Source organism: Tasmannia lanceolata, unplaced genomic scaffold (genome assembly GCF_043159265.1).
Source record: "Tasmannia lanceolata isolate RefF3 unplaced genomic scaffold, GAP_Taslan_0.1 ptg000013l, whole genome shotgun sequence".
In the NCBI taxonomy this organism is placed as follows: Eukaryota; Viridiplantae; Streptophyta; class Magnoliopsida; order Canellales; family Winteraceae; genus Tasmannia; species Tasmannia lanceolata.
The window spans coordinates 993560-1014346 of NW_027518690.1; the positions used below are offsets into that span (position 1 = coordinate 993560).

At 37.3% G+C, this 20787-nt stretch overlaps 2 protein-coding genes across 5 annotated transcripts in view; one reads left to right on the forward strand and one right to left on the reverse strand.

The window, feature by feature from the left end:
• The first annotated feature begins 853 nt into the window (after nucleotides 1-853).
• On the forward strand, nucleotides 854-14032 carry CNX5 (co-factor for nitrate, reductase and xanthine dehydrogenase 5). The gene is made up of 11 exons (XM_077393618.1): nucleotides 854-1254; nucleotides 1875-1967; nucleotides 2425-2480; nucleotides 4529-4593; nucleotides 4853-4927; nucleotides 5220-5298; nucleotides 8392-8430; nucleotides 8642-8750; nucleotides 8878-8996; nucleotides 10372-10491; nucleotides 13375-14032. The coding sequence occupies exons 1-11, from the start codon at nucleotides 1005-1007 to the stop codon at nucleotides 13765-13767; spliced, it is 1398 nt and encodes a 465-aa protein (XP_077249733.1). The 5' UTR covers nucleotides 854-1004; the 3' UTR covers nucleotides 13768-14032.
• A 1293-nt stretch (nucleotides 14033-15325) lies between these two features.
• The window catches only part of EBS1 (EMS-MUTAGENIZED BRI1 SUPPRESSOR 1), a 65264-nt gene continuing 59802 nt past the window's right edge, over nucleotides 15326-20787 (reverse strand). For all 4 annotated transcript variants that reach the window (XM_077393622.1, XM_077393620.1, XM_077393621.1 and 1 more), the window contains exons 31-37: nucleotides 17707-17809; nucleotides 17449-17607; nucleotides 16911-17051; nucleotides 16745-16788; nucleotides 16535-16649; nucleotides 15964-16116; nucleotides 15326-15869 (exon numbers count right to left, since the gene is read on the reverse strand). In XM_077393622.1, coding sequence (XP_077249737.1) covers nucleotides 15708-15869; nucleotides 15964-16116; nucleotides 16535-16649; nucleotides 16745-16788; nucleotides 16911-17051; nucleotides 17449-17607; nucleotides 17707-17809 — 877 coding nt within the window. In that variant the 3' untranslated portion in view covers nucleotides 15326-15707. The remainder of the gene's footprint in view (nucleotides 15870-15963; nucleotides 16117-16534; nucleotides 16650-16744; nucleotides 16789-16910; nucleotides 17052-17448; nucleotides 17608-17706; nucleotides 17810-20787) is intronic.

Genomic DNA, 20787 nt, shown 5'->3' on the forward strand with positions numbered 1-20787 from the left:
GATGATCCTGTGGAGCTGATTTTTTGTGGACACCCTCTCCCTCTCTCTGTCTCTCTCTCTGTCTCTCTCTCTCTCTCTCTCTCTCTCTATATATATATATATATATATATATATATATATATAGAGAGAGAGAGAGAGAGAGAGAGAGAGAGAGAACAGTTCCTACACATATGTGTAGATAAGTTATCTACACACTAGCTTAAAATACAGTGGGGGCCACATTATTTGGGTGATCCGGCCACATTATTTGGGTGATCCAAACCATTCATTTTTAAGGCCCTCTCATAGATAGGGTGTCCACACAAAATTAGATTCATAGGATCATCCTAACCATTCGAACTGTGGAAGCAAAAAATTGTGAAGGTTTAAAGACATCCATTTTACCTCCACAAATCATACGGTTGGGATGATCCTATGGATCTGATTTTTTGTAGACACCCTGTCTATGTGAGGGCCTTTAAAATGGATGGCTTGGATCACCCAAACAATGTGGGCCCCATTGTATTTTAAGCTAGTGTGTAGAGAACTCTCTACACATATGTGTAGGAACCGTTTTCTCATATCCCAACCGTATGATTTGTGGAGGTAAAATGGATGTCTTTTAAACCTTCACAAATTAGTCAATTTTCTGCCTTCACAGTTCGAATGGTTAGAATGATCCTATGAATCTAATTTTTTGTGGACACCCTATTTATGAGAGGGCCTTAAAAATGAATGGTTTGGATCACCCAAATAAGCTTGGGTTAGGGTTGGGGGAATGTTATCTCGGGTTGGGCCAGCCTGACCCGAGCTGCACCCTACCAGAGGGGTATTTTCGTCATCTCACTTATTTCCACCGAATAAAGAGCCAGGGTTTTACCTTCTTTCTCCGAGCATTCCACCATTCGAAGCTCTGGTTATAATTCTTGACTCTGCAAAACAGGAAAAAAAAATCCCAATCAGTTGTTCTCTTCTTAAAATTTTCAGATTGATTTTGATCATAGCATTATATAACTAGAAAGAGAATGACGATCAATGGGGGAGACGCGTCTGATATTATCAGAGAGATTGAGAAACTGAAAACTGAAAAGAACGAGATAGAGAATCGTATATCTGTTCTTGAGGCCCAATTGAGTGAGATGGTTGCAAAAAAGAGAAACCCTAATTCTCCAGAAGAAAACCCTAACCCTAATGGGGATTTAGCACATGGCTTGACTCCCGATATGATACACAGATACAGTCGCCACCTCTTGCTTCCTTCATTTGGAGTTCAAGGTTTGTTTGTTTGTTTATTTGTTTTTCTGTACTTTTTCACTCTCTGTTATTGCCTGTGCCCTAAAAATTTTGTCTTATTTAGTGGGGTTTATTGGGTTTTGTTTCTTCATTGTATTAATACTGATTTCAGTTCTATTCTGTATGGGAACATGAAAAAATTTATCATTTTTTCGGTAGCTGGTAGTTGACAACTAGACCTGTATTTGATACTGTAATTATCAGCTCTAAATCATAAATAGATAAACTGGGTTAAGTAGGTAAGTTCATTAATTAACTTAGGAATATCAGCTCTAAATTATAAATAAATAAACTTGGTTAAATACATAAGTTCATTAATTAACTTAGGAAGTTGAAATCATTCAAAAAAAATTAGGAAGTTGAATTTTTGCAACGAATGCCCTAAAAATCCTATTGTGTTTAGGGGGAGTTTATTGGGTTTTGTTTCTTCATTGTATTCATATTGATTTTAGTTCTATCCATTACTGATTTCTATGCATTCATCCTAAATCATTCTTTGTTGTTTTCAATTTTATACCTTTAATTTTACTATGTTATTATCATTATTCTTTACTTGCAAATTTCAAATTAATGACCATTTTCTCTTGTTTGTTTGGTTGTAGGGCAGTCCAGTCTCTTGAAGTCTTCCATTTTGGTGGTTGGAGCTGGAGGTTTGGGCTCACCTGCTGCATTATATCTTGCAGCTTGTGGTGTTGGTAATGTCTTTAACTCATAAAGAAACCCTGGAGTTATTCATACAAATTGAAACTCAAGCCTTTTGTGGGAATTTGCTTCTATTTTTTCTTTCTAATCGTCTTAGAAACTAAGCTTTTTGCCTTTTTATTAAGTGTTCTAAATTACTTTCACTGCCCATTTTGACTAACTGAATGCGCCATTCGTGATGTTTTGCTAATAAACTTTGCTGGTCATTAGTAAAACCAAGGGAGCTTTGTTATTTTGTAATCTCAAGAGCTTTGTGATTAAGCATTCTTTATTATTAATTCATTATTAATCAGAATGCTGTAGTTCAATTTCGGGATTTTAGCTTGTGTCATTCAGTTAGACTGATTAATATGTATTTTATTTGCAAAAGTATGCCTCTTATTGTGGACTCTGGTACTTAATTTTTAATCTAAAATTCCAAATAATGATTCTTGAATTTTATTGTCTCAGGCTGCTTAGGCTTTGTTGATCATGATGTTGTTGAGCTTAATAATCTACATCGGCAGGTATGTGTGTAATTTATACATGTCAATTCTAATTTTGGTTCTGGATGCACTTATTCAATGAATTATGACTTGCTTGCCTTGACTGGTAACTGATCTTTGATTTATTGTGATATTCATTGTTTTATTTTGAAATGGATAAGAAAATTTATTGAAAAAGGGAGAAATGTACAAGATTTGCACGATCAAATATTGCCCCAACATACCAGTGGATGTTGATCTCCCATAAAATCCGCCTAAAAGAAATGACTGAATCCTCAAAGATCAAGGTTTTAAATTTCGGCCAAAATCCGAAATTTCGGATTTCAGTGAGGACCGAAACCGAAACGTTCCGAAACCGAAATTTTTGAAAAAATATTAATTTTTTATTCCTTTACAGAATTTCAGCTGAAATTACCGATAATTTCGGCAGAAATTTTCGGCCCAAAAAGACGACATTTCGAGCGCCTTTACCGAATTTCGGGATTTCGGCTAAAATTTCGGTTTCAGTTACCCCCGAAATTACCTCTGAAACCGAAATTTAAAACCTTGTCAAAGCTGTCTTTTCTTTCCAAAGAGTCCAAATCACGGCAAAAGGGATGAAGACCAAAAGAACCTACCCTATCGCCCAAGATGCAAGCACCGTCAATTGGTTTGAAGTAACACTTAAGAATCTTCCTTGCTATTCTGGTTTCAGTTTTGTACTCACAAGAGTCAACTCAGTTTTATTTTTGCCGAGTTCTCATCTGAGTTTGGCCCTACCGAGTCAATCAGAAACTCCTTTGACTCACGCGAGGTAATTAAAAGTTGACCATGCCTATAATTGATTCGCCCGAGTCGACTCTCTGAGTCCAAGTCTGAGTTTTTAATCACTATTTCTACTTATTATACTTCAGTATGGCCGCACTCCAAGGGGGGAATCCCAAATACAAAGATGGTGTAGGTCTACATTCTGACTAACCCAGTCGCCATGTCGTTGGCCCCCTTGTAGATGTAGATAATCAGAGCCGTCCCATCCAATGCATGAGTTTGATAGAAAGGAAAAAATTAATTTGAAGGAAAATATAAAATAAAGATTTCCCAAGCATTACAATTGAGGAAAAGACCTATTAGAGATAAAGATTATGGGCCTACCGGTTGACGTAAGAGGGAAATAATATGATTTTTTTTTTCTTCTTCCATCTTCTTTTTCATGGAAAAAAACAAGTGAAAGCTTGTTCTAGAGACAAAGATCAAGAGCCTTCTGATTGACGTAAGAGGATCAAGATTATGGATTCTTTTTTTTCATTTTTCCTTCATAATTTTTTCCCAAGGCCTCATTAGTTGTGTTCTTGCTATGGAAGACTGACGGAAAGCCGTAAAAAATCTATTTTCCAAGCATTTTTTGCATGTAGTTGTATCTTGGGAATGTCTCTGGCATTCCCTTGTCTGCCTATGTGGGAATAAATTTTGCTCCCTGCACTTTCCGCTCTAGCAAAGTGAGAAATGTAATTTCCCACAAAAGAATGTCGAAGACCACCTTATTTTGATAGTGACACCCAGTTGGACCCTTGTTTTGCTAATGACACCCCATTCCATGGAAAATCTCCCTTGTTTTGATAATGACATCCCAACCTTCACTCTAATTCACTTGGACCCTTGTTTTGCTAATGACACCCCATTCCATGGAAAATCTCCCTTGTTTTGATAATGACATCCCAACCTTCACTCTAATTCACTTTCTTCGTATTTTGACAACAAACTTCCCATTTCCCACTCCATTTCGCTTCCACTCCACGCGGACCCACTTTGCATTGCTTCATTTCACCTCCTAGAATTGCAAACAGACGGGACCTAACTAACAAAATGAAAATTTTCGATATTCCTTTAGAAGATTAAGGCAGAGAGAGACTATTCACACTGAGGCATACATTAGGCACTCGAAAGTGACAACTAACCACGCATTTTTACTAGTTAAAGTTTTCTTTGATAGTTTAGTTTCCATTATCTTCTCTGTGTTCTGTTTAATTTTTTCCATTTATTTCTGTTGTTCTATTCAGTTATAGTGACATATGTTACTGACTTTTGATCAGATTATTCACACTGAGGCATACATTGGGCAGTCAAAAGTGAAATCTGCTGCTGCTGCTTGTTGTGCGTATGTAGTAATCTTTTTCTGCACCATCTAGCTTGTTCCGTGAAAATATGAAATATATCAGAGCTCAAGTTGTCCTTCTCTTCCCCCCTCCCCAAAAAAAAAGAAAAAAGAAAAAACCCAGACCTCAAGTTGTGTCCAATGTATATTATTGTTAAAACCATAGGTTAATTGCATCTTTCTTGATGGATAAGGGTTTCTTGGTACCTTTATTTTTATTTTTCTCTTGTGACTACAACCTTATCATGTTATTTAACTTCAGGATAAACTCCACAATTCAGATAGTGGAGCACAGAGAAGCCTTGCAGGCAGGCAATGCTTTGAACATTTTGAGCAAGTATCCTTCATAACAATTTATAAAATTGCGACCCACAATACTCCCTTCATAGCCATATTTGTCTTTTGATAACACGTACGGGAGTGGCTCTTGGGCTTAAAGTCATGGGTATGCTCCCCATTGACGCGAGTTCGAACCCCCCTGGGCTTACCCGATATACGTGGTTTACGGGTGATTGCGTGCATCCGTTTGGCATAATCCCTCCCTAAATATTGGCGTGGGGATACCCTGTGTGTGCATCTTTTGATCTGCAAAAACTTTATGCTTTCCAAGGCTACTAGCATTTTTTCAGATATGACGTTGTGATTGATGCAACAGACAACGTTCCAAGCCGGTACATGATTAACGACTGCTGTGTTTTGTTGGGAAAGGTAAACACTTTCATTTACCTGCTCGCTTTATATAGATACTTTACAATTTAGGCAAAAAAATTGGAAGTTGGTTTCCGTTACAGGGTAGGTAGATTGATGCTGGTTTTCCAGTCTTGTGTGCTTAACAGATTTAAAATTTTGTCTCCTAAACCATTCAATATTTCGAAGTCATTTCTAATAATCTTAAAAATTAAAGGTTACTCTGCTAATGAAAATTAGTTCACTTTTCTACTTTGTGGCACAGAGTGTCCAGGTGTTATTTCAACTGGCACCTCTGTTGGGTATATGTGCTCTGAGGCACTTTGAGTTTACGTAGAAGAGCTATACAAATCATGCTTGATATTCCTTGTTTCTTGATTTTTTATGTCCCATATTCTGTTACTTTATGATAGATAATCCATGGGGAATCAGACTTCTCCACTGATAAAACGAATACAGAAAAATTCATATTCCTCTTCAAAAAAAAAAATCATATCAAGGAAACAACCCAATACTATTGTTTCGTACTACATAATAAGCGCACTTAAGGCAAGTTTTTGCGCAAGTCTCTAATGTTGATGTTAATTATGGGAGCAACACTCACTCTGGAATACAATTAAAAGAATCACAGCCATGAAATCTGCAGGAATCTAGGCATGTAACATCATCGTGCATCCATTCTATCTAGGAATGGAAGCACTACTCATGGAAGCACTACTTCTGAGATAAAGTCGTCTTCACAAAAAACCACATGCATTAGACAGTATACTTGCAATTATATACATCGTGCATTTGTGTCATTCATTCACATGGATGGTGATTGTTCACATTTTTTCATTACCTTTAAAATGGCTAGCATCCTCTGATGTGAATGAATGACACAAATGCACGATGTATATAATTTACAAGTATACTGTCTAATGCATATGGTTTTTTGTGAAGACGACTTTATCTCAGAAGTAGAGGACTCATGGTTTTTTATGAGGAAGACTTGACATTATTTTGTAAAGGAATTTCTAGCAAGAACCTATATAGAATTCTGATTATCAAATTTGAAAGATAGATCATTAGATCATTGTGAAGTTTTCTTGATCCTTATAGTGGATAATGTGGGGAATTTCATGTGGAGAATTATCATCTTTATAGAAAGACTTCACTGAGAAACAATGTTTGGTCCAATAAATATATATGCTAGTCTTTATACCCATGCGTGAATGCAAAAGATTTAAGATTGATCCAAGACCTAGACAAAGCTCCCTACCCAATGAAAGGATTCATTACCACCTGAAGGTCACATGGTGTACATAATCTGAGACCATAGCATTAGGATTAAGGGCACTAAAAGGTTCAGAAATCTCACAAAGAGGGGGAAACCATTTGTCAATCTAGAACAAAATGTTTTAACCATCTACAAGGTCAAATTGCACAAATGCCCCAGATCCCATCAGAACTCCAGACTTGGGCATGGAAAGTACTAGGATGGTGACCCTCTAAGTAGACTGGGTGTTGCACTCTTCTTTTCCTTTTTTTCAATCTATAGGTTATGTTCTTATAGAATCCTCTTCCTCTTGTAGCGTGCTCGTAAATTGTTACATTGTAAATACAAACAGTGCACCTGGAATTATTTCAATATAAAAATATTTTATTAGAACAGTTCATGGTTCATATTGACAGGCTTCGCCTTTTGATTCAAGCCTGCAGCCGACTAGATTGTTAAAGCCCAACAGTCCACTGGTTGGGAGACCAACTATTAAATAATCAAATTCTTCTTTAATATTATTTCACAGGAAAGTGTCACAAGGATTATACCACCAAGATGGATGAAAGTAGTGACACTTTTCATAGCCATTTCAAAAACAAAAAAATAGTAACAGTTTTCATTTTTTGCTTTCAATATGTGCACCCATAAAATCATGGCACAAATATGTGTTCCTTCTTTGGGGAAGCAGGGGAATCGAGAAATCATCTATTCATCCATTGCCAGGTGGTGGTAAATGTGTGATTTATTTTCGTTTTTGTTGGTGTGTCCTCAGAGTTTCAGGCTTCAGTTTTGGATCTGCTCAGTAACTGGGCCAGAGGGTTCTTCAATGACAAGGAAAAATCCTTTAGAGAATTTCTCTAATTGTGGTTTTTTGGGCTTTATGGAAGGAAATGAATATTTGCATTCTCAACAGTAAGGTTACGCCTTGGATATTGACAATGTTATTAAGTTAGATTTATCATTCAAATTAGTTTTATCTACAAACGAAATGTGTGCATATGTGGAGACTTATCTCTGAAATTGAAGGAGATTGCTTTTGATTTTCCTTAGGTGGATAAAGTTTTGTGAGCCTGTTATCACCCCCTTCAAAATCGCTCAAGATAAATTTTCGTGGAAGCTCTCAAGGTAATTTGGCGCCCATTAAGACAGGAGGAGTTCTTCGCTAATGACGTGGGCAAAGTCATCATAGTTTACTCTGAACCTGTTCTTATTGTGGATCTTACAAAGCGGGACTTGCTTCCTTTTTGTCAGTCTTTATGTTATTATGGTAGATTTAATAGAAGCATTCAGGTTGAACGTCACAGCACTGACATTAAGATTGAGCCTTGGCAGTTAACAAATTAGATTATGAGATCCTTAACTTGAGTACGGATATTTTTTCAGCTTTTCTCACGTATTTCATAGCGCTAATGCCTTGGTGGATACTCTAGTTACTAAAGCACTTGATTGGGTAGAATGGAGTATCAGCATTTGTGGTTGATTCTTTTCCTCCTTCATTCATTGACATCATCTTGTACCCTCTCTTTTGGTATATTTTCTCCCGCAATAAAGTAGTTGTTATTTCTCTCGATCTATATATGCAACATAATTTTAAATACCTTCCACTCCCGCATTGCTTCTAACTATATGCTAGTTTTTTTTCTTTAAGTAATATAGGCTACATCTGTCGTAATTGTGTTATTATTGGAGCGATGGAGTTATCACCTTCTTTTTGCCTACTCATAAAATCAATATGGCCCATTTTAGTTCTTACTTTCTGCCTCCAAATTTATAACTTGGAAAGAAAAAGTTCTGATTTGAGTTCCCAAAGATGGCATGTAATTCTCTGGCCTCTTTTATCTTTGTCTCTGCAGCCTCTTGTATCTGGTGCGGCATTGGGATTGGAAGGGCAGGTACACTTTCCATCTATTGTAAATCACAAAGGATTCTTAGAGATGAGTTGCTTTCCAGTTGTTCTTTTGGAATTGCTAATTCCTTTTTACATTAATTTTTAGCTTACAGGTTTTTCATCATCTGATATGAGGAATGCATTGCCAAATTCAGATTTTAATATTGTTATGAATTGCCCCTAATATAATTTAATCAACAAATTTGTGCTGGCAGCTCACTGTTTACAATCATAATGGAGGTCCATGCTATCGATGTCTATTCCCGGTGCCACCACCTACAACTGCATGTCAGAGATGTTCTGACAGTGGAGTTCTTGGAGTTGGTAAGTCGCTGAGACTAGGGGTTTTCTAGACATGAAATCTAAATTACTAGCTTGGAATCCAAGACAGAAATCCTTTTTTTCTTTTTACGGTGTAGTTATTTTATTTATTATCTATTCCACTTTCTAGTTCCTGGAGTGATTGGTTGCCTCCAAGCTTTAGAGGCTATAAAGATTGCAACTGCCATTGGTGAACCTCTCTCGAGACGGATGCTTCTTTTTGATGCGTTATCTGCACGGATACGTATTGTAAGTTTCTTGTTTCTTTATGTTTGGAGACCTGTTCTCTTAATTGTTTATTTTACTGCATGCTCAAGTTCTTAAACATCAGATTTTCACTTCTCATTGTCTGCTGAAAATTTAGAAACTAAATATGAGAACCGAAATTATTTGGAAGTGCATTATATGATCCCAGGTGAGAAACATTGATAAAGAAGCCTTTGTTGGTCCTATCAGTGAGAATTTGAGTAGGCTGGTGACTGATGAGTTAGTAACTTAGTATTATAACATAATTCTATGTTTTTATGAGAGGTAGACTATGAACTCTAAAACCTTCAACAGGAAACGTGAATATTAAATTCTGCCACATTCGTGAGAATCCTGCACTTCAAATTCAAATATGAATGGATATAAGTACAATTGTGTATATTTACTACATAATAATTCCATGGACAGAGAGTACACTGTCTTGATATCAACTATAGAAGTACAAAAAGGTTCCCCTGTAATGCATTGTACATCATCTTACACCATCGCTCAAAAGAGACTTTAAGAATGTTTCTAAAAGAAGGAAAAGGAAACTCCAAACAACACCTACTAGATAACCTCATTTTTTTTTTAAAACAAACCCTACTAGAAGCCCTACTGTCTAAAAAGAAGCATTGGGATTTGGGATTTGTTCAAAACATATCACATAAGATTCTCAAGTTACTGTCTTTTTCAGTCTATGGGTAAAACATACATCCGTATTCAGATAACATTTCTATAACAGAACAGATGGAGAAAACAGATACGCGAAGAGACATTAAGAATGTTTCTAAACGAAGAAAAAGGAAACTCTCAAAAAATACCTACTAGAAACCCTAATGTCTAAAAAGAAGCTGCAGGATACACAAAGAGACTTTAAGAATGCTTCTAAAAGAAGGAAAAGGAAAGTCCAAACAACACCTAGTAGAAACCCTAATGTCTAAAAAGATACATATTCTAATTTCTAGGTAACATCTTTCTTATAAACAACCGTGAAATCAAGTTTTCTACTGTCCTAACCTGAAAAAAACCCCTTTTTGAGGGAAAAAGAGAGGATTTCCCCTCCAAACAGCCACACATGCTCACATTTCAGCAGATTTTGTCTTATTCATTTTCTCTCCCTCTCTCTATATATTTATCGATATATGTATATAATTCATGGGAAATTATACCATTCACAATTTGTAAATTGATTGTGGGGTGCACTTCTAGCTACTAAAACGCAGTTCAATCTGAATCTTATAGTAGCTTTTCGAATTGTGTTCGCTTAATAAAGTATTGGTTGGTTCTTGTTTTAATGGAGTCCTATAATCAACCTTTTTTACTTTCAGATTCAATGTAAAGTGAATTGCTGCTAAAACATTATCATTTTGCCTAGGTTAAAATTAGAGGGAGATCTTTGCACTGTGACGTCTGTGGAGAAAAACCGGCGTTGACACCCGAACTGTTTAGAGATTTTGATTATGAAAAGTTCACTCAGTCTCCAATATCAACTACGGTATTCCTCTTTTCTATTACTCTCCATCTTTGATTCTTAACTGCAAATGGTGGTGGAATTTCTTGCACTTGATGTTTTTCTAGCATTAATAGTACATTATTCAGGTGATAAAGATTGTATAACATCTCTATGAAGTAATCATTCAAAAACAAAAAATCTTTATGAAGTAAGCTTCTTGTTACACTAGTTATAGTTTCTTTTATCTAACATCTGTGATGGTGATCGAAGACGTCCCTTTCGGGTTTATTCTAGGCGGGGCCGCACTCAAGGGCACCCGTAGCCTACATCAATTTGCTATCTTTTTCGTAAACCTTTACGAAAGGTGATGTTGGGGGAATGGGAGTTTCTTGATTTAATATGCATGAAAATCCACATAAAATTTAGAAACATTTTTTTGGTGTATGTACGTTAGAGTTTGCCACTATATGCCATAATTTTAAGAAGTGAAACCTCAGTGATACTTCGGATTAGGCATTTTTTTAAATTCAAGGTTAAGCATCTTGTCGTTGTAAAGTTTCACTAGAGTCCCTTAATGGGAGTACATATCTGAATTGCCATTGATACAAATATGCAAGAATGCATTGCAAAAATATAAATGTATGGATGAGGAGAAGGATAGATATTGTGGAAATGGGTAGAGCTTTAGGGGCGGGCTTCGATGTAAATGTCTTGGATAGAAAAAATGTACCTGTACCTACAGAATTAAAAAGGTTATTACAAAATGTGATTGATAAATCCGTTTGGACTGTCACTTCAGTCGATGGTCCCATGAATCCCATGGAGAGAAGCAGGTTATGGTCAAAATTTGATGCTACTAAGGCACGGTCACACCATCAGTGGTGTTTGGGAGGGGATTTAGTACCATAAGATTTATGCATGAGAAAGTTGGTAGGCAAAGAATGGTGACAATCATAAGGCACTTTAATGAGTTTGTGAACAAGAATGAGTTGGTGGATTTTTCAAATAGGAGCTTGAGATTCATGTGGTCCAATAAAAGGGCCTCTCCAGTTCTGTGCTGATTGGACAGGTTTTTTGTGAGCAGAGGCTTGGAAGGACACTTCTTGGGAGTGTCCCAAGTTTTTCTTCTGAGAAAACATCTGATCACTACCCAATCATCTTGGATACTGATGGCATCGTGTTTGTAGCGGGCGTTTTTATATTTGACAATATTTGGCTTAAGGTTCCTGAAATTTCAAGCTGCTTAACCCATGATGGGGTGAAGGAAGCTTGGTGGAGATGGAGGTAAGATGATTTGGGATATAAAAATGAACATTAGGGCCTGGAAAAACTGTCTGATCCAACGATCATTACCTGTTTTTCCTCTGATCCTGAATGCTGCAGGTTTGTAGGAGCATTGGTCTGAATTCTGGTATTACTAGGAGCTGCATCAGCAGCATATATCTTCTTTCTACCAACCTCTACCCAGGTTTTGGTTATGGTTACAGAACTAGACTTTGGAGCACCTATGAGAATGAGGAATTTACCTTGATTTACACAGCCTAGCTGCATCTGTGCATGTCCCAAGAAGCGTGGGGCCATCAATCTTTAAAAGTCATCCTATTGCTCTGCCCACTGAGACAAGGAAAACCTCGTTGTAGCAGAAGTGAGGGAGGCCTGGGAGAGTTATCGAAACAGGGGTGATAGGGCGTCCACCTGAGGAAACGGAGCAAGAATCCTTGAATTTTCACATCCATGAAATCCTCATCATTGCAAAGGCGGATTAGTAAGGTGTCTCTGTCTCTCTTATCCATCACAGTAATCACTGGATTCTCAAAAAGAAATAGATTAGACTTGAGTCTCCTTTACCGTGAGCATAGGAGGCCTTCCATACGAACATTTTGCAATTAGAGATTTCTGGAACGAGTGGAACCTTTATGAATATCTTCATCGTTGAAGTAGATAGCAGATTCTCCAATTAAAAGTCGTCCTTGGTGTCTTCACTCCAAGGGAGCACTTGGAAAGATACACTTTCTTAGTGACAGACGCTACGAAGGAGCGAGAGGGGGCTGGATTTCCTGGGCAGTGGTCACCCTTTGTGACAAGAGGAGGGGGAATTTGGAGCGTGGAGCTGAGGGGCCAACGTGCTGGGAACTCCTCAGGCACTGGCGGAGCCCTCTCCAAAGGAGGTTCCATATAGAGGAGCTGAAATGCCAATAGGGCATTTCCACAAGCAGGTTCTGTGCCTGGAACAATAGGGGAGAATATGCGCAAGATGGAGGGAAACCAACATTTCCGATCATAGCTTTTCTTAAAATTTCCTTGTAAATTTTGCCTGAACTTTGTAGCATAGCCTCAGTTCTTTCGTTTGGAATTTCCAGGATTACTTTTTAACAGATAATTACAAGCCACTTGGCCACTTTACAGTGAAAAAAGGGATAAGTATGGTTACTGCACTTCTCTATACTTGAAGCACATGTGAGGTGGCTGAAATTTCTGTATTTAAGGTTTCTCATAAGAGCCATGTTCCGAATCAATAATCAGTTTTTTGGAAAGCTAATTACTCTCAGCCGTCATGGTCATGGTTTTAAATTTCGGCCGAAATACCGAAATTTCAGATTTCGGCCGGGACTGAAATTTAAAACCGAAACCAAAATTTAAAAAGTTTGGACGAAATTATAAGATTTTCACCAAAACCGAAATTTCGTTTCGTGTGAGGCCCAAACACCGAAATTCCAATCCATGGCCATGGTATGGTTGCAAGTTACCAGAAATGTTTTACTTCATCAGTCATCTTTTGTTTTTTTTATTTGACTTATGATTCTAGTTCACTCTTCTAGTTTTTCCTGTTTCAATATTATATCCTAAACTGTGTTCCTTGTATTGATGAGGAATGGATTGTAGAGCTCTTTGGAAGTTAATACTTTTAGTCTTAACTGAATGCAGACTCGTGCGAAGCTAAACCTACTTCCAGAGAGTGCCAGAATTAGCAGTACTGAGTACAAAGCGCGAGTTGTTAATGGGGAAGCACATGTTATAGTAGACGTGCGGCCATCGCACCACTTCGAGATTGCTGCCCTGCCCAAGTCCTTGAACATCCCACTTTCCAGTTTGGAGCATAGGTTGCCAGAGATCCATTCAGCCTTGAAGAAAGAGGAAGAAAATACGACTTTGGGTTCTGGCCAAAAACCAATGATCTATGCCATCTGTAGAAGAGGTAATGATTCTCAGAGGGCTGTTCAGTACCTTCACAAGATGGGTTTAACTTCAGCCCAAGATATCATTGGGGGATTGGAATCTTGGGCTCAAGATGTGGATCCTAACTTCCCTATATACTAACTTGCGTGCTTTTTCTGAAAACTAATAAGACTTTAGTTGGGGAAAAGCAGAAGAGAAAAAGAAATTACAGACTTACTAGTTGGCATATGTATCATGACTAGTATGAGAGGGGGATAAGTATTCTAGTAAATTTAGGTTTCGTGTTTGCTGTTTTGTTAGTACTAAGTTTTGCTCGAGTTATTTTATGGAAACTGATCATTTCACGTTTGAATGTGTTATAATATGTAATTTACTGTTAAATTTCATAGTGGAATTTGATTAGCAATGTTGGGGATGTACAACCTAATCCTCTGACAAACAGGAAATAAATAGGTACCTCTAGATTTAGGAAGCCATGGCTGGGGGACTTGTTTTGATTCCCTACCTTTTGCTGCAATTCAGAAGGATCAGGCCCTGTTTGGTTTGTATTTTGAGAATTGATTCTCAGTCCAAAACTGATTCTTGGGAGAGATGCAGAAGAACCAATTTCAGCATTGTTTTTTTTCTCTCCCTCTTTCTATCTGATAAATGCAGGGATTGGGTGTCTTTTATCTGTCTTTCTTAAACCCAACCTTTTAAAAAAAAAGTCCCTGTTCTCTTGAAAGGCAGTAGGCAAAAAATTGCGGCTTACATTTCCTCGCCTTCCTTTTTAGGGCCAGCAATGGTATCCATTTCCACTCACCCGTCCTCATCTCCTTCTCAGGGATTTCGCTTGTTTTTTACCTGGCTGGTCCTCAGTTTCCATCTTTCCTCATTGCCTCTACGTTATAACAAAACAGACGTCTAACATTGTTTCAAATTATACTTCTTATGCCGGGCTTTCATTTGTATGGTTGGATTCCTAGGTTATGAATGATGAAAACGAGCATTTGACCGAACACAAACTTAATTGTTAGGCTGGTTCGTTTTCGATTCTGAGAATTGATTTTGTATCCAAAACTTATCATTGGACTCAATATTATAATCAATGCCTAAACTGTTAGGCCATGCTCACTTCGAACCTTGAGAACTGATTTTTTAAGTCCAATTATCAATTTTGGACTCAAAATCAATTCACAAAATCCGAAACGAACAAGGCCAAGGCCTTACATGAGAGTTTTTTTCCATCCATCCCATCCCATGAAAACAAATAAATTGAATTTGTTTCTCTGCGAGATCCGGGTTACAATTTGTATCGATTAAGCAAATCGTCGGAATCCCTAAAGTGATTAAGTTCTGACCCTCGGTCAGAGAAAAAAGAACGAATTGAATAATTCCTCACATATAATATGACTCCATGTAAGAAAATATTTGCCGAATTCCATTTTCCGGAGCAAAAGAATCATCGTATGCCCCGGAAGATAGATTATTACGAGCCATACTTGGAGTCTTTGTCGGCCTTAATGCTCTACGTGCGTGGGATGTCTTCAGCATGGGACAAAGACAATGAAAGTTGCCTCATTGTGGTCTATCAGATCAACGGTCTCGATTACACAAACATGTCCCTGTCCGGGCCCAAAGGTGGGTCATTATGATTGATTCCAATGACAAAATCTACATATCTGAGTTAATAAAAAGCATAGAGAAAATATTTCAAGAATTTCAGGTATTATAGTCATTCTCATTACATATCAAAACATCCATGCTGTTTGGATTACATGCATTTGGGGATTCTGAACATCTTGGTAGAAGCTACAAAGCTCACCTGATAGTTAGTCTTTACAAATTCTTGAGAAAAGGAAATAATAATAAATAAAAAAAGTGTAAATAATAATATAAAAATATGATTTATTCAGCAGAAAAATCATCTACAGGAACCTCTTATAGACCCCAGGAGCTTTAAAGTATCCCTTCCTGCAACTTCCCTCTTTAATTTACTAAAATATCTAGCTAAATTGCCTTGTTAGGCTTAAAAAATGGAGCTGCTTGGCGTAGAATTCAATTCACATTGTATCACTTCATCAAAGGCCCTATATTCCCCATCACAACTCTGACCGGGATTCTAAGTCTTCTATCGAATTATCTGTTTGGTTAGGGGTTAGAACTACCTCTGAAATTTCAATTTCTTCATGTAAAATTTTAGCGGTGAACTGTCTTGCCTCTGAATCAAGATCTGGCCACTCTGAAATTATTCTCCTAGCACCCTGAGAGGAGATGAAAAAGAAAGAATCAATATAGATGTAAGGATTGGTAAGGAGAGTAAGGGGCATAATTGAAAAGCTTGGACGTTAGAACTACCTGAAGTTTGGGTTCCTTTGTCATGGGATTGTTACAGAGATCAATAGTTTTTGCCTTATGCTTTGTAGCATTCCCGCACCAAGACTCGCACCAGAGCCATTCTTGGGGGAGCGAAAATATGGGTACTGTATGCTGAGCGTAGTTTGGAAGATCCTGAAAATATGACAATTGACAAGTAATTATAAACGATTGGTTTCAATTGAAGGAAAATTGAATTGGTACATTAATAAGAATGGACTAAAAGATAGTTCATTACTATAGTCATTCTTAAATAATTATTTTTGCACTTTCTTCTCCTTATTTGTAGAAAACTGCAAACCTAATAGACCCTGGAATTTTCCACCTGGATCCAAACAGAGCCCCTTTATGCCCTATGTTTATTTCACATAAAGAGTACCATGCAGTCACAGATCGGTTTTATTAATCCAAGATGCCAAAGTCATCTTTCTCAAAAAGATGCCCTAGCCTTAGACAATTATCATTCTTCATAAATGTCATCAGTTCTTTAATAATCATGGGTAAGGCCGGAAGAAAAGTATCAATTAAGTCAATTAGCAGAAAAGACACTTACCTGATCAAGATTGGAGAGACTGTTTGGGTCCTTGCTGAGAGTCTCATAAAATACCCTTAAATTATCCCCTGCCGCAGTTTGACGGAATTTCGCCAAATCGACAACATACAAAGCACTGTAGGAAGCATGCCATGTAAGGGACATTGGACTCGTATACCAAAAAGTTCACCAAATTACTATTTAATATAAGATGGAAAAGTGGAACCATACCTTATATGATATGGCCTTCCCCGTAAATGATCCTTCCAGAAACCCTTTTAAACAAAAATAATAATGGAGATTAAAAAGACAGCAGCAATGCTCAAAAAACAGAAAACAAAAAAAAATCTATGAATACCCAAAGAAAATGAAAATTAAGAAATCGAAGAGGAATAACTTGTCTCCAAAATCGATAGCCATCCATATCCTTATTGTTGTCACAGAAAGGTGTATACGCAAGAGGTCTCCCTTTTATATCCATATCATAGAGTTCCCCCATGTCTGTCCTCACCACCTGATCTGCATCAACAAATATAACCTGCGGACAAATACCATTTGAGAAAGTAAAGAACATGGAATTCTATAACGCATGTGAAAGGGGCACAACCAAGGTTTTAAATGTCAGTTTGCCGAAACCGAATTTTTTTGGTTTAGGCCGAAATCATGTAAATTTTCGAAGAAAAAAAAACGGTATTTTACAAGATTTTGGCGGAAATTTCAGAAATTTCAGTGGAAATCTTGGATTTCGGTGGAAATTTTGCAGAAATTTCAGATTCATGTACTTTCGGTGTCGGTTCTGGCCGAAATCCAAAATTTCGGCCCGAAATTTCAATCCATGGAGACAATTTGTAATGGTTGAGACACATCAAATTAAAGGAGACAGGAAAATATGAGATAATAAGCTTTGAAAAACATACAAAGCAGTGATAAAGTACCTTTTCCAAGGAAAGTGGAAAAATAACATCAAGAAACAAGATCTTATATGCCCAAATAATCCGTTGCTTCTCTTTTTGCTTATGTAGCCAGGTAGGCCACTTGTAGGTAATGAGCTCATACTCAAATCCATATTCTTGTGCCATGTGTGGTATAACATCCTGGATGAAAAATTGAAAGTCAGGTCATTCAGCCCATCAGATGCTCTATGCATTATTGGAATGAATAAAAAAATAAACGAAAGATACGGAAGACCACACCTTAAACTGCGGAGAAAGATAGTTCTTAATGAACCAGAACTTTACTGGTCGATTTGTGTTCTTGAGGACACTCAAAATCATGATTTTGAGAAAGCGCTCATATCTGCAAAAAAATTATTCAGGAAAATTCATATCATAAGACTCCCTTGCTAATAGAGCCATAAATTATTATTATTTTTGAATGGTAGGGCCATAAATATGAGCGCCCGTAAAATCCCTACCAAGTTGAAGGGAAAGTTTTATAAGACAGTTGTGAGGCTAGCCATGCTGTACGGCTCAGAATGTGGGCCACCAAGAAGCAGCATGTGCATAAGATGAGTGTAGCGGAGATGTGAATGCTTAGATGGATGTGCGGCCACACAAGGCTAGATAGAATTAAAAATTAAGACATTCGTAAAAAGGTGGGGGTGGCTCCAATTGAGGCGAAGATGAGAGAGCACCGCTTAAGATGGTTTGGACATATCCAACGTAGGCCTTTGGATGCTCCGGTGAGAAGAGGCCACTTGTGCCAAATTGATGGAGTAAAAAGAGGTAGGGGCAGACCGAAAACAACTTGGGTAGAAAGAGTGAGGAAAGACTTGATATCTAGGAACATAACAGAGAACATGACCTTGGATAGGATAGAATGGAAGAAAATTATCCACGTAGAAGAACCCAACTAGAACGAGGATTAGAACCGGGTAGATTCCTTCTACCTTCTTTATGAATTTTTTCTAAATGATTCATTTAGCCGACCCCAATTAGTTTGGGACAAAGGCTTTGTTGAGTTGAATAGAGTTGAGAATGGAAGGGCCATAAATATTAGGTTTCACAATAGAAGCAGTAGGAAAAAAAAAAAAACAGACATCATAGTAAAAAAGATGATATGCCGCCACAAGGTAGATGATTTAAGATTTCTTCTTTGTCGTTCTTTTTTAATATTCCAAAGAAAAAGAATTCTTTACAGAAAAGGATGAAATGAAAATTTCAAGAGTGCAATGATTTCCCAATACAGAAAACCACCTTCTGGATAAAGAAAACATTAACTCATAGCCAAGGTTTTAAATTTCAACCGAAATCAACACCGAAACTGAAACATTCCGAAACCAAAATTCCCGAACCATACCAAATTTCGGTCGAAATTTCAGAAATTTAGGTGAAATTTAAGATTAAATATTAATTTTTTACTCCTTTACAAAATTTCAGCCTAAATTACAGAAATTTCGGCCCCAAAAACGACATTTCGAGCACCTGTTACCAAATTTCTCCCAAACTTTCGGGATTTCAGCTAAAATTTTGGTTTCAGATAGGACCGAAATTACCTCGAAACCGAAATTTAAAACCTTGCTCGTAGCTACATGCATAGCATGAAAAACTTAAATCACTAATTAGCCAAATTTTCATTTAGAATGGGATCCAACCTTTATCGTTACCGCTCTTCTTAAATGCCCGAGCAATCGCTTAATCAATATGCTTATACCAGAAATCTTCTACCAAGTTTCTGAAAAACAAAAGTTCTTAAACCTTCACCTTCTCAAGTGAGTTCAGCCTTCACCACTTTGGAATCATAAATTCCTACCGAGCCCAGGAAAACCATCTCAAATACCTTCATATGGTTTGACACTCCTATTGAGGGAGGCTCCAAATTACTTGGCAAACTCCCATTAAAGTTAACCTTGAGCACATTATGTTTCTTCCTAGCTTGAATTCTCGTTTTCTACTACAGTCTTCCATTACTTCCTTCCATTTACGCTCATCCCTCCATCACTTGGGCACTCCTCCATGGTACCTAAGGTTGAGGTATGCATCAATGGTAAGATCTGTCCCTTTATTTACCCTGCTTTTAGTGACCCTATTTGCTATTATCAACATTGATCAGCTATCCATTCACCATAACCCTTTATTTACATCACCTACCTAGCTTGACGTTGGGCCTTAGTTTTATTTTCTCCTCTTATTATTTTAGATCGTAGACTTGATCATCACATTGCTGCCCAATTTATATACGTCTGATTTCATTTGGTGTGATCTAATTATTGCAAATTTGTTTGGATTGAATTAACTCCATAAATTATCTTTCAAGGAAACATTTTTGTGAAAATTTTGATTTCATTTCTGAATGTTTAATTTGATTTGGTTTGGTGACACTGGTGTTAATTAAAAGTTTAGCAACTTTACGCTTCTACGTACTCCAAAGAGTTTCTAATGGGAAAAGCACACATTGCCGGAGCGCATCTACAAATTTCGTCGCAGTCATAAGAAAATTGTTTTGCCTATAAAAAAACAGAGCTCTCCAAAGAGCCTGTGAACCCTAAGTTTGCACCAAAGTGGGATCAGAGCATATGATTTGCATAAATTTGGTGTCAGATCTAGATTTGATTAACAACAAAGTGGTATCAGAGCTAGATTCACATCAACTGTAGGTCCTATGTCGCTCATCTAGAGCATACCCAGTGTTTGTTTAAATTCCCATTAGAGAGTAGACTAGTCAATTTTTATTGTTATGGTATCTTTTAGACGTAGGATCTGGTCCTAGTTTATTTAGGTATTAGTTACTTAGGATTTTTTTTTAAAATGTGGTATTAGTTTTTTTTTTTTTTAATGGTAAAAAAACGTGGTATTAGTTACTCAGTATTATGTCGTTTTATTTATGTTTAGAGGCCTTAATATCTTTCCAAAGTCCATAGGGTTATCTTACAAGTCGAGTTATCCACTTCCAACAATGGCTTATTGGGTCAACACTCTACACAAGGGGCAAAGATGAGTTTAACCCCGATGGGCATGAGAACAACGCACCCAATCTATGTTGGATCAAGACTCATACATGATAGCTGAAATTAAAGTAATATTGAATCGCATTAACAAACATCTTGGGCTTAAGGCTCCTAGGGATGCCATGCCTACTAGGAATACACGCCCAGTCTACCCGCCTATGCAAGGCAAGGCAAGATGAAAGGACATTGACCGATCCCTCACTAGTTCAGATATTAGGGTTCCCATGGCTAATCGTTTGAACCCCACTCTTACTCCTAAGAGTTGTACCACAAGACCAACTCTAGGTGAGATGAACACGGTTCAAGCTCTTCTAAGACCCAAACCACA

Excerpts from the sequence above, each read along its gene's own strand:
- CNX5 (XM_077393618.1), top strand. The coding sequence starts at position 1,005 with ATGACGATCAATGGGGGAGACGCGTCTGATATTATCAGAGAGATTGAG. Across the intron at positions 1,968-2,424 it reads TCTTGCAGCTTGTGGTGTTG|GCTGCTTAGGCTTTGTTGAT; the intron begins GTAATGTCTTTA and ends TTATTGTCTCAG. Across the intron at positions 10,492-13,374 it reads AGTCTCCAATATCAACTACG|ACTCGTGCGAAGCTAAACCT; the intron begins GTATTCCTCTTT and ends AACTGAATGCAG.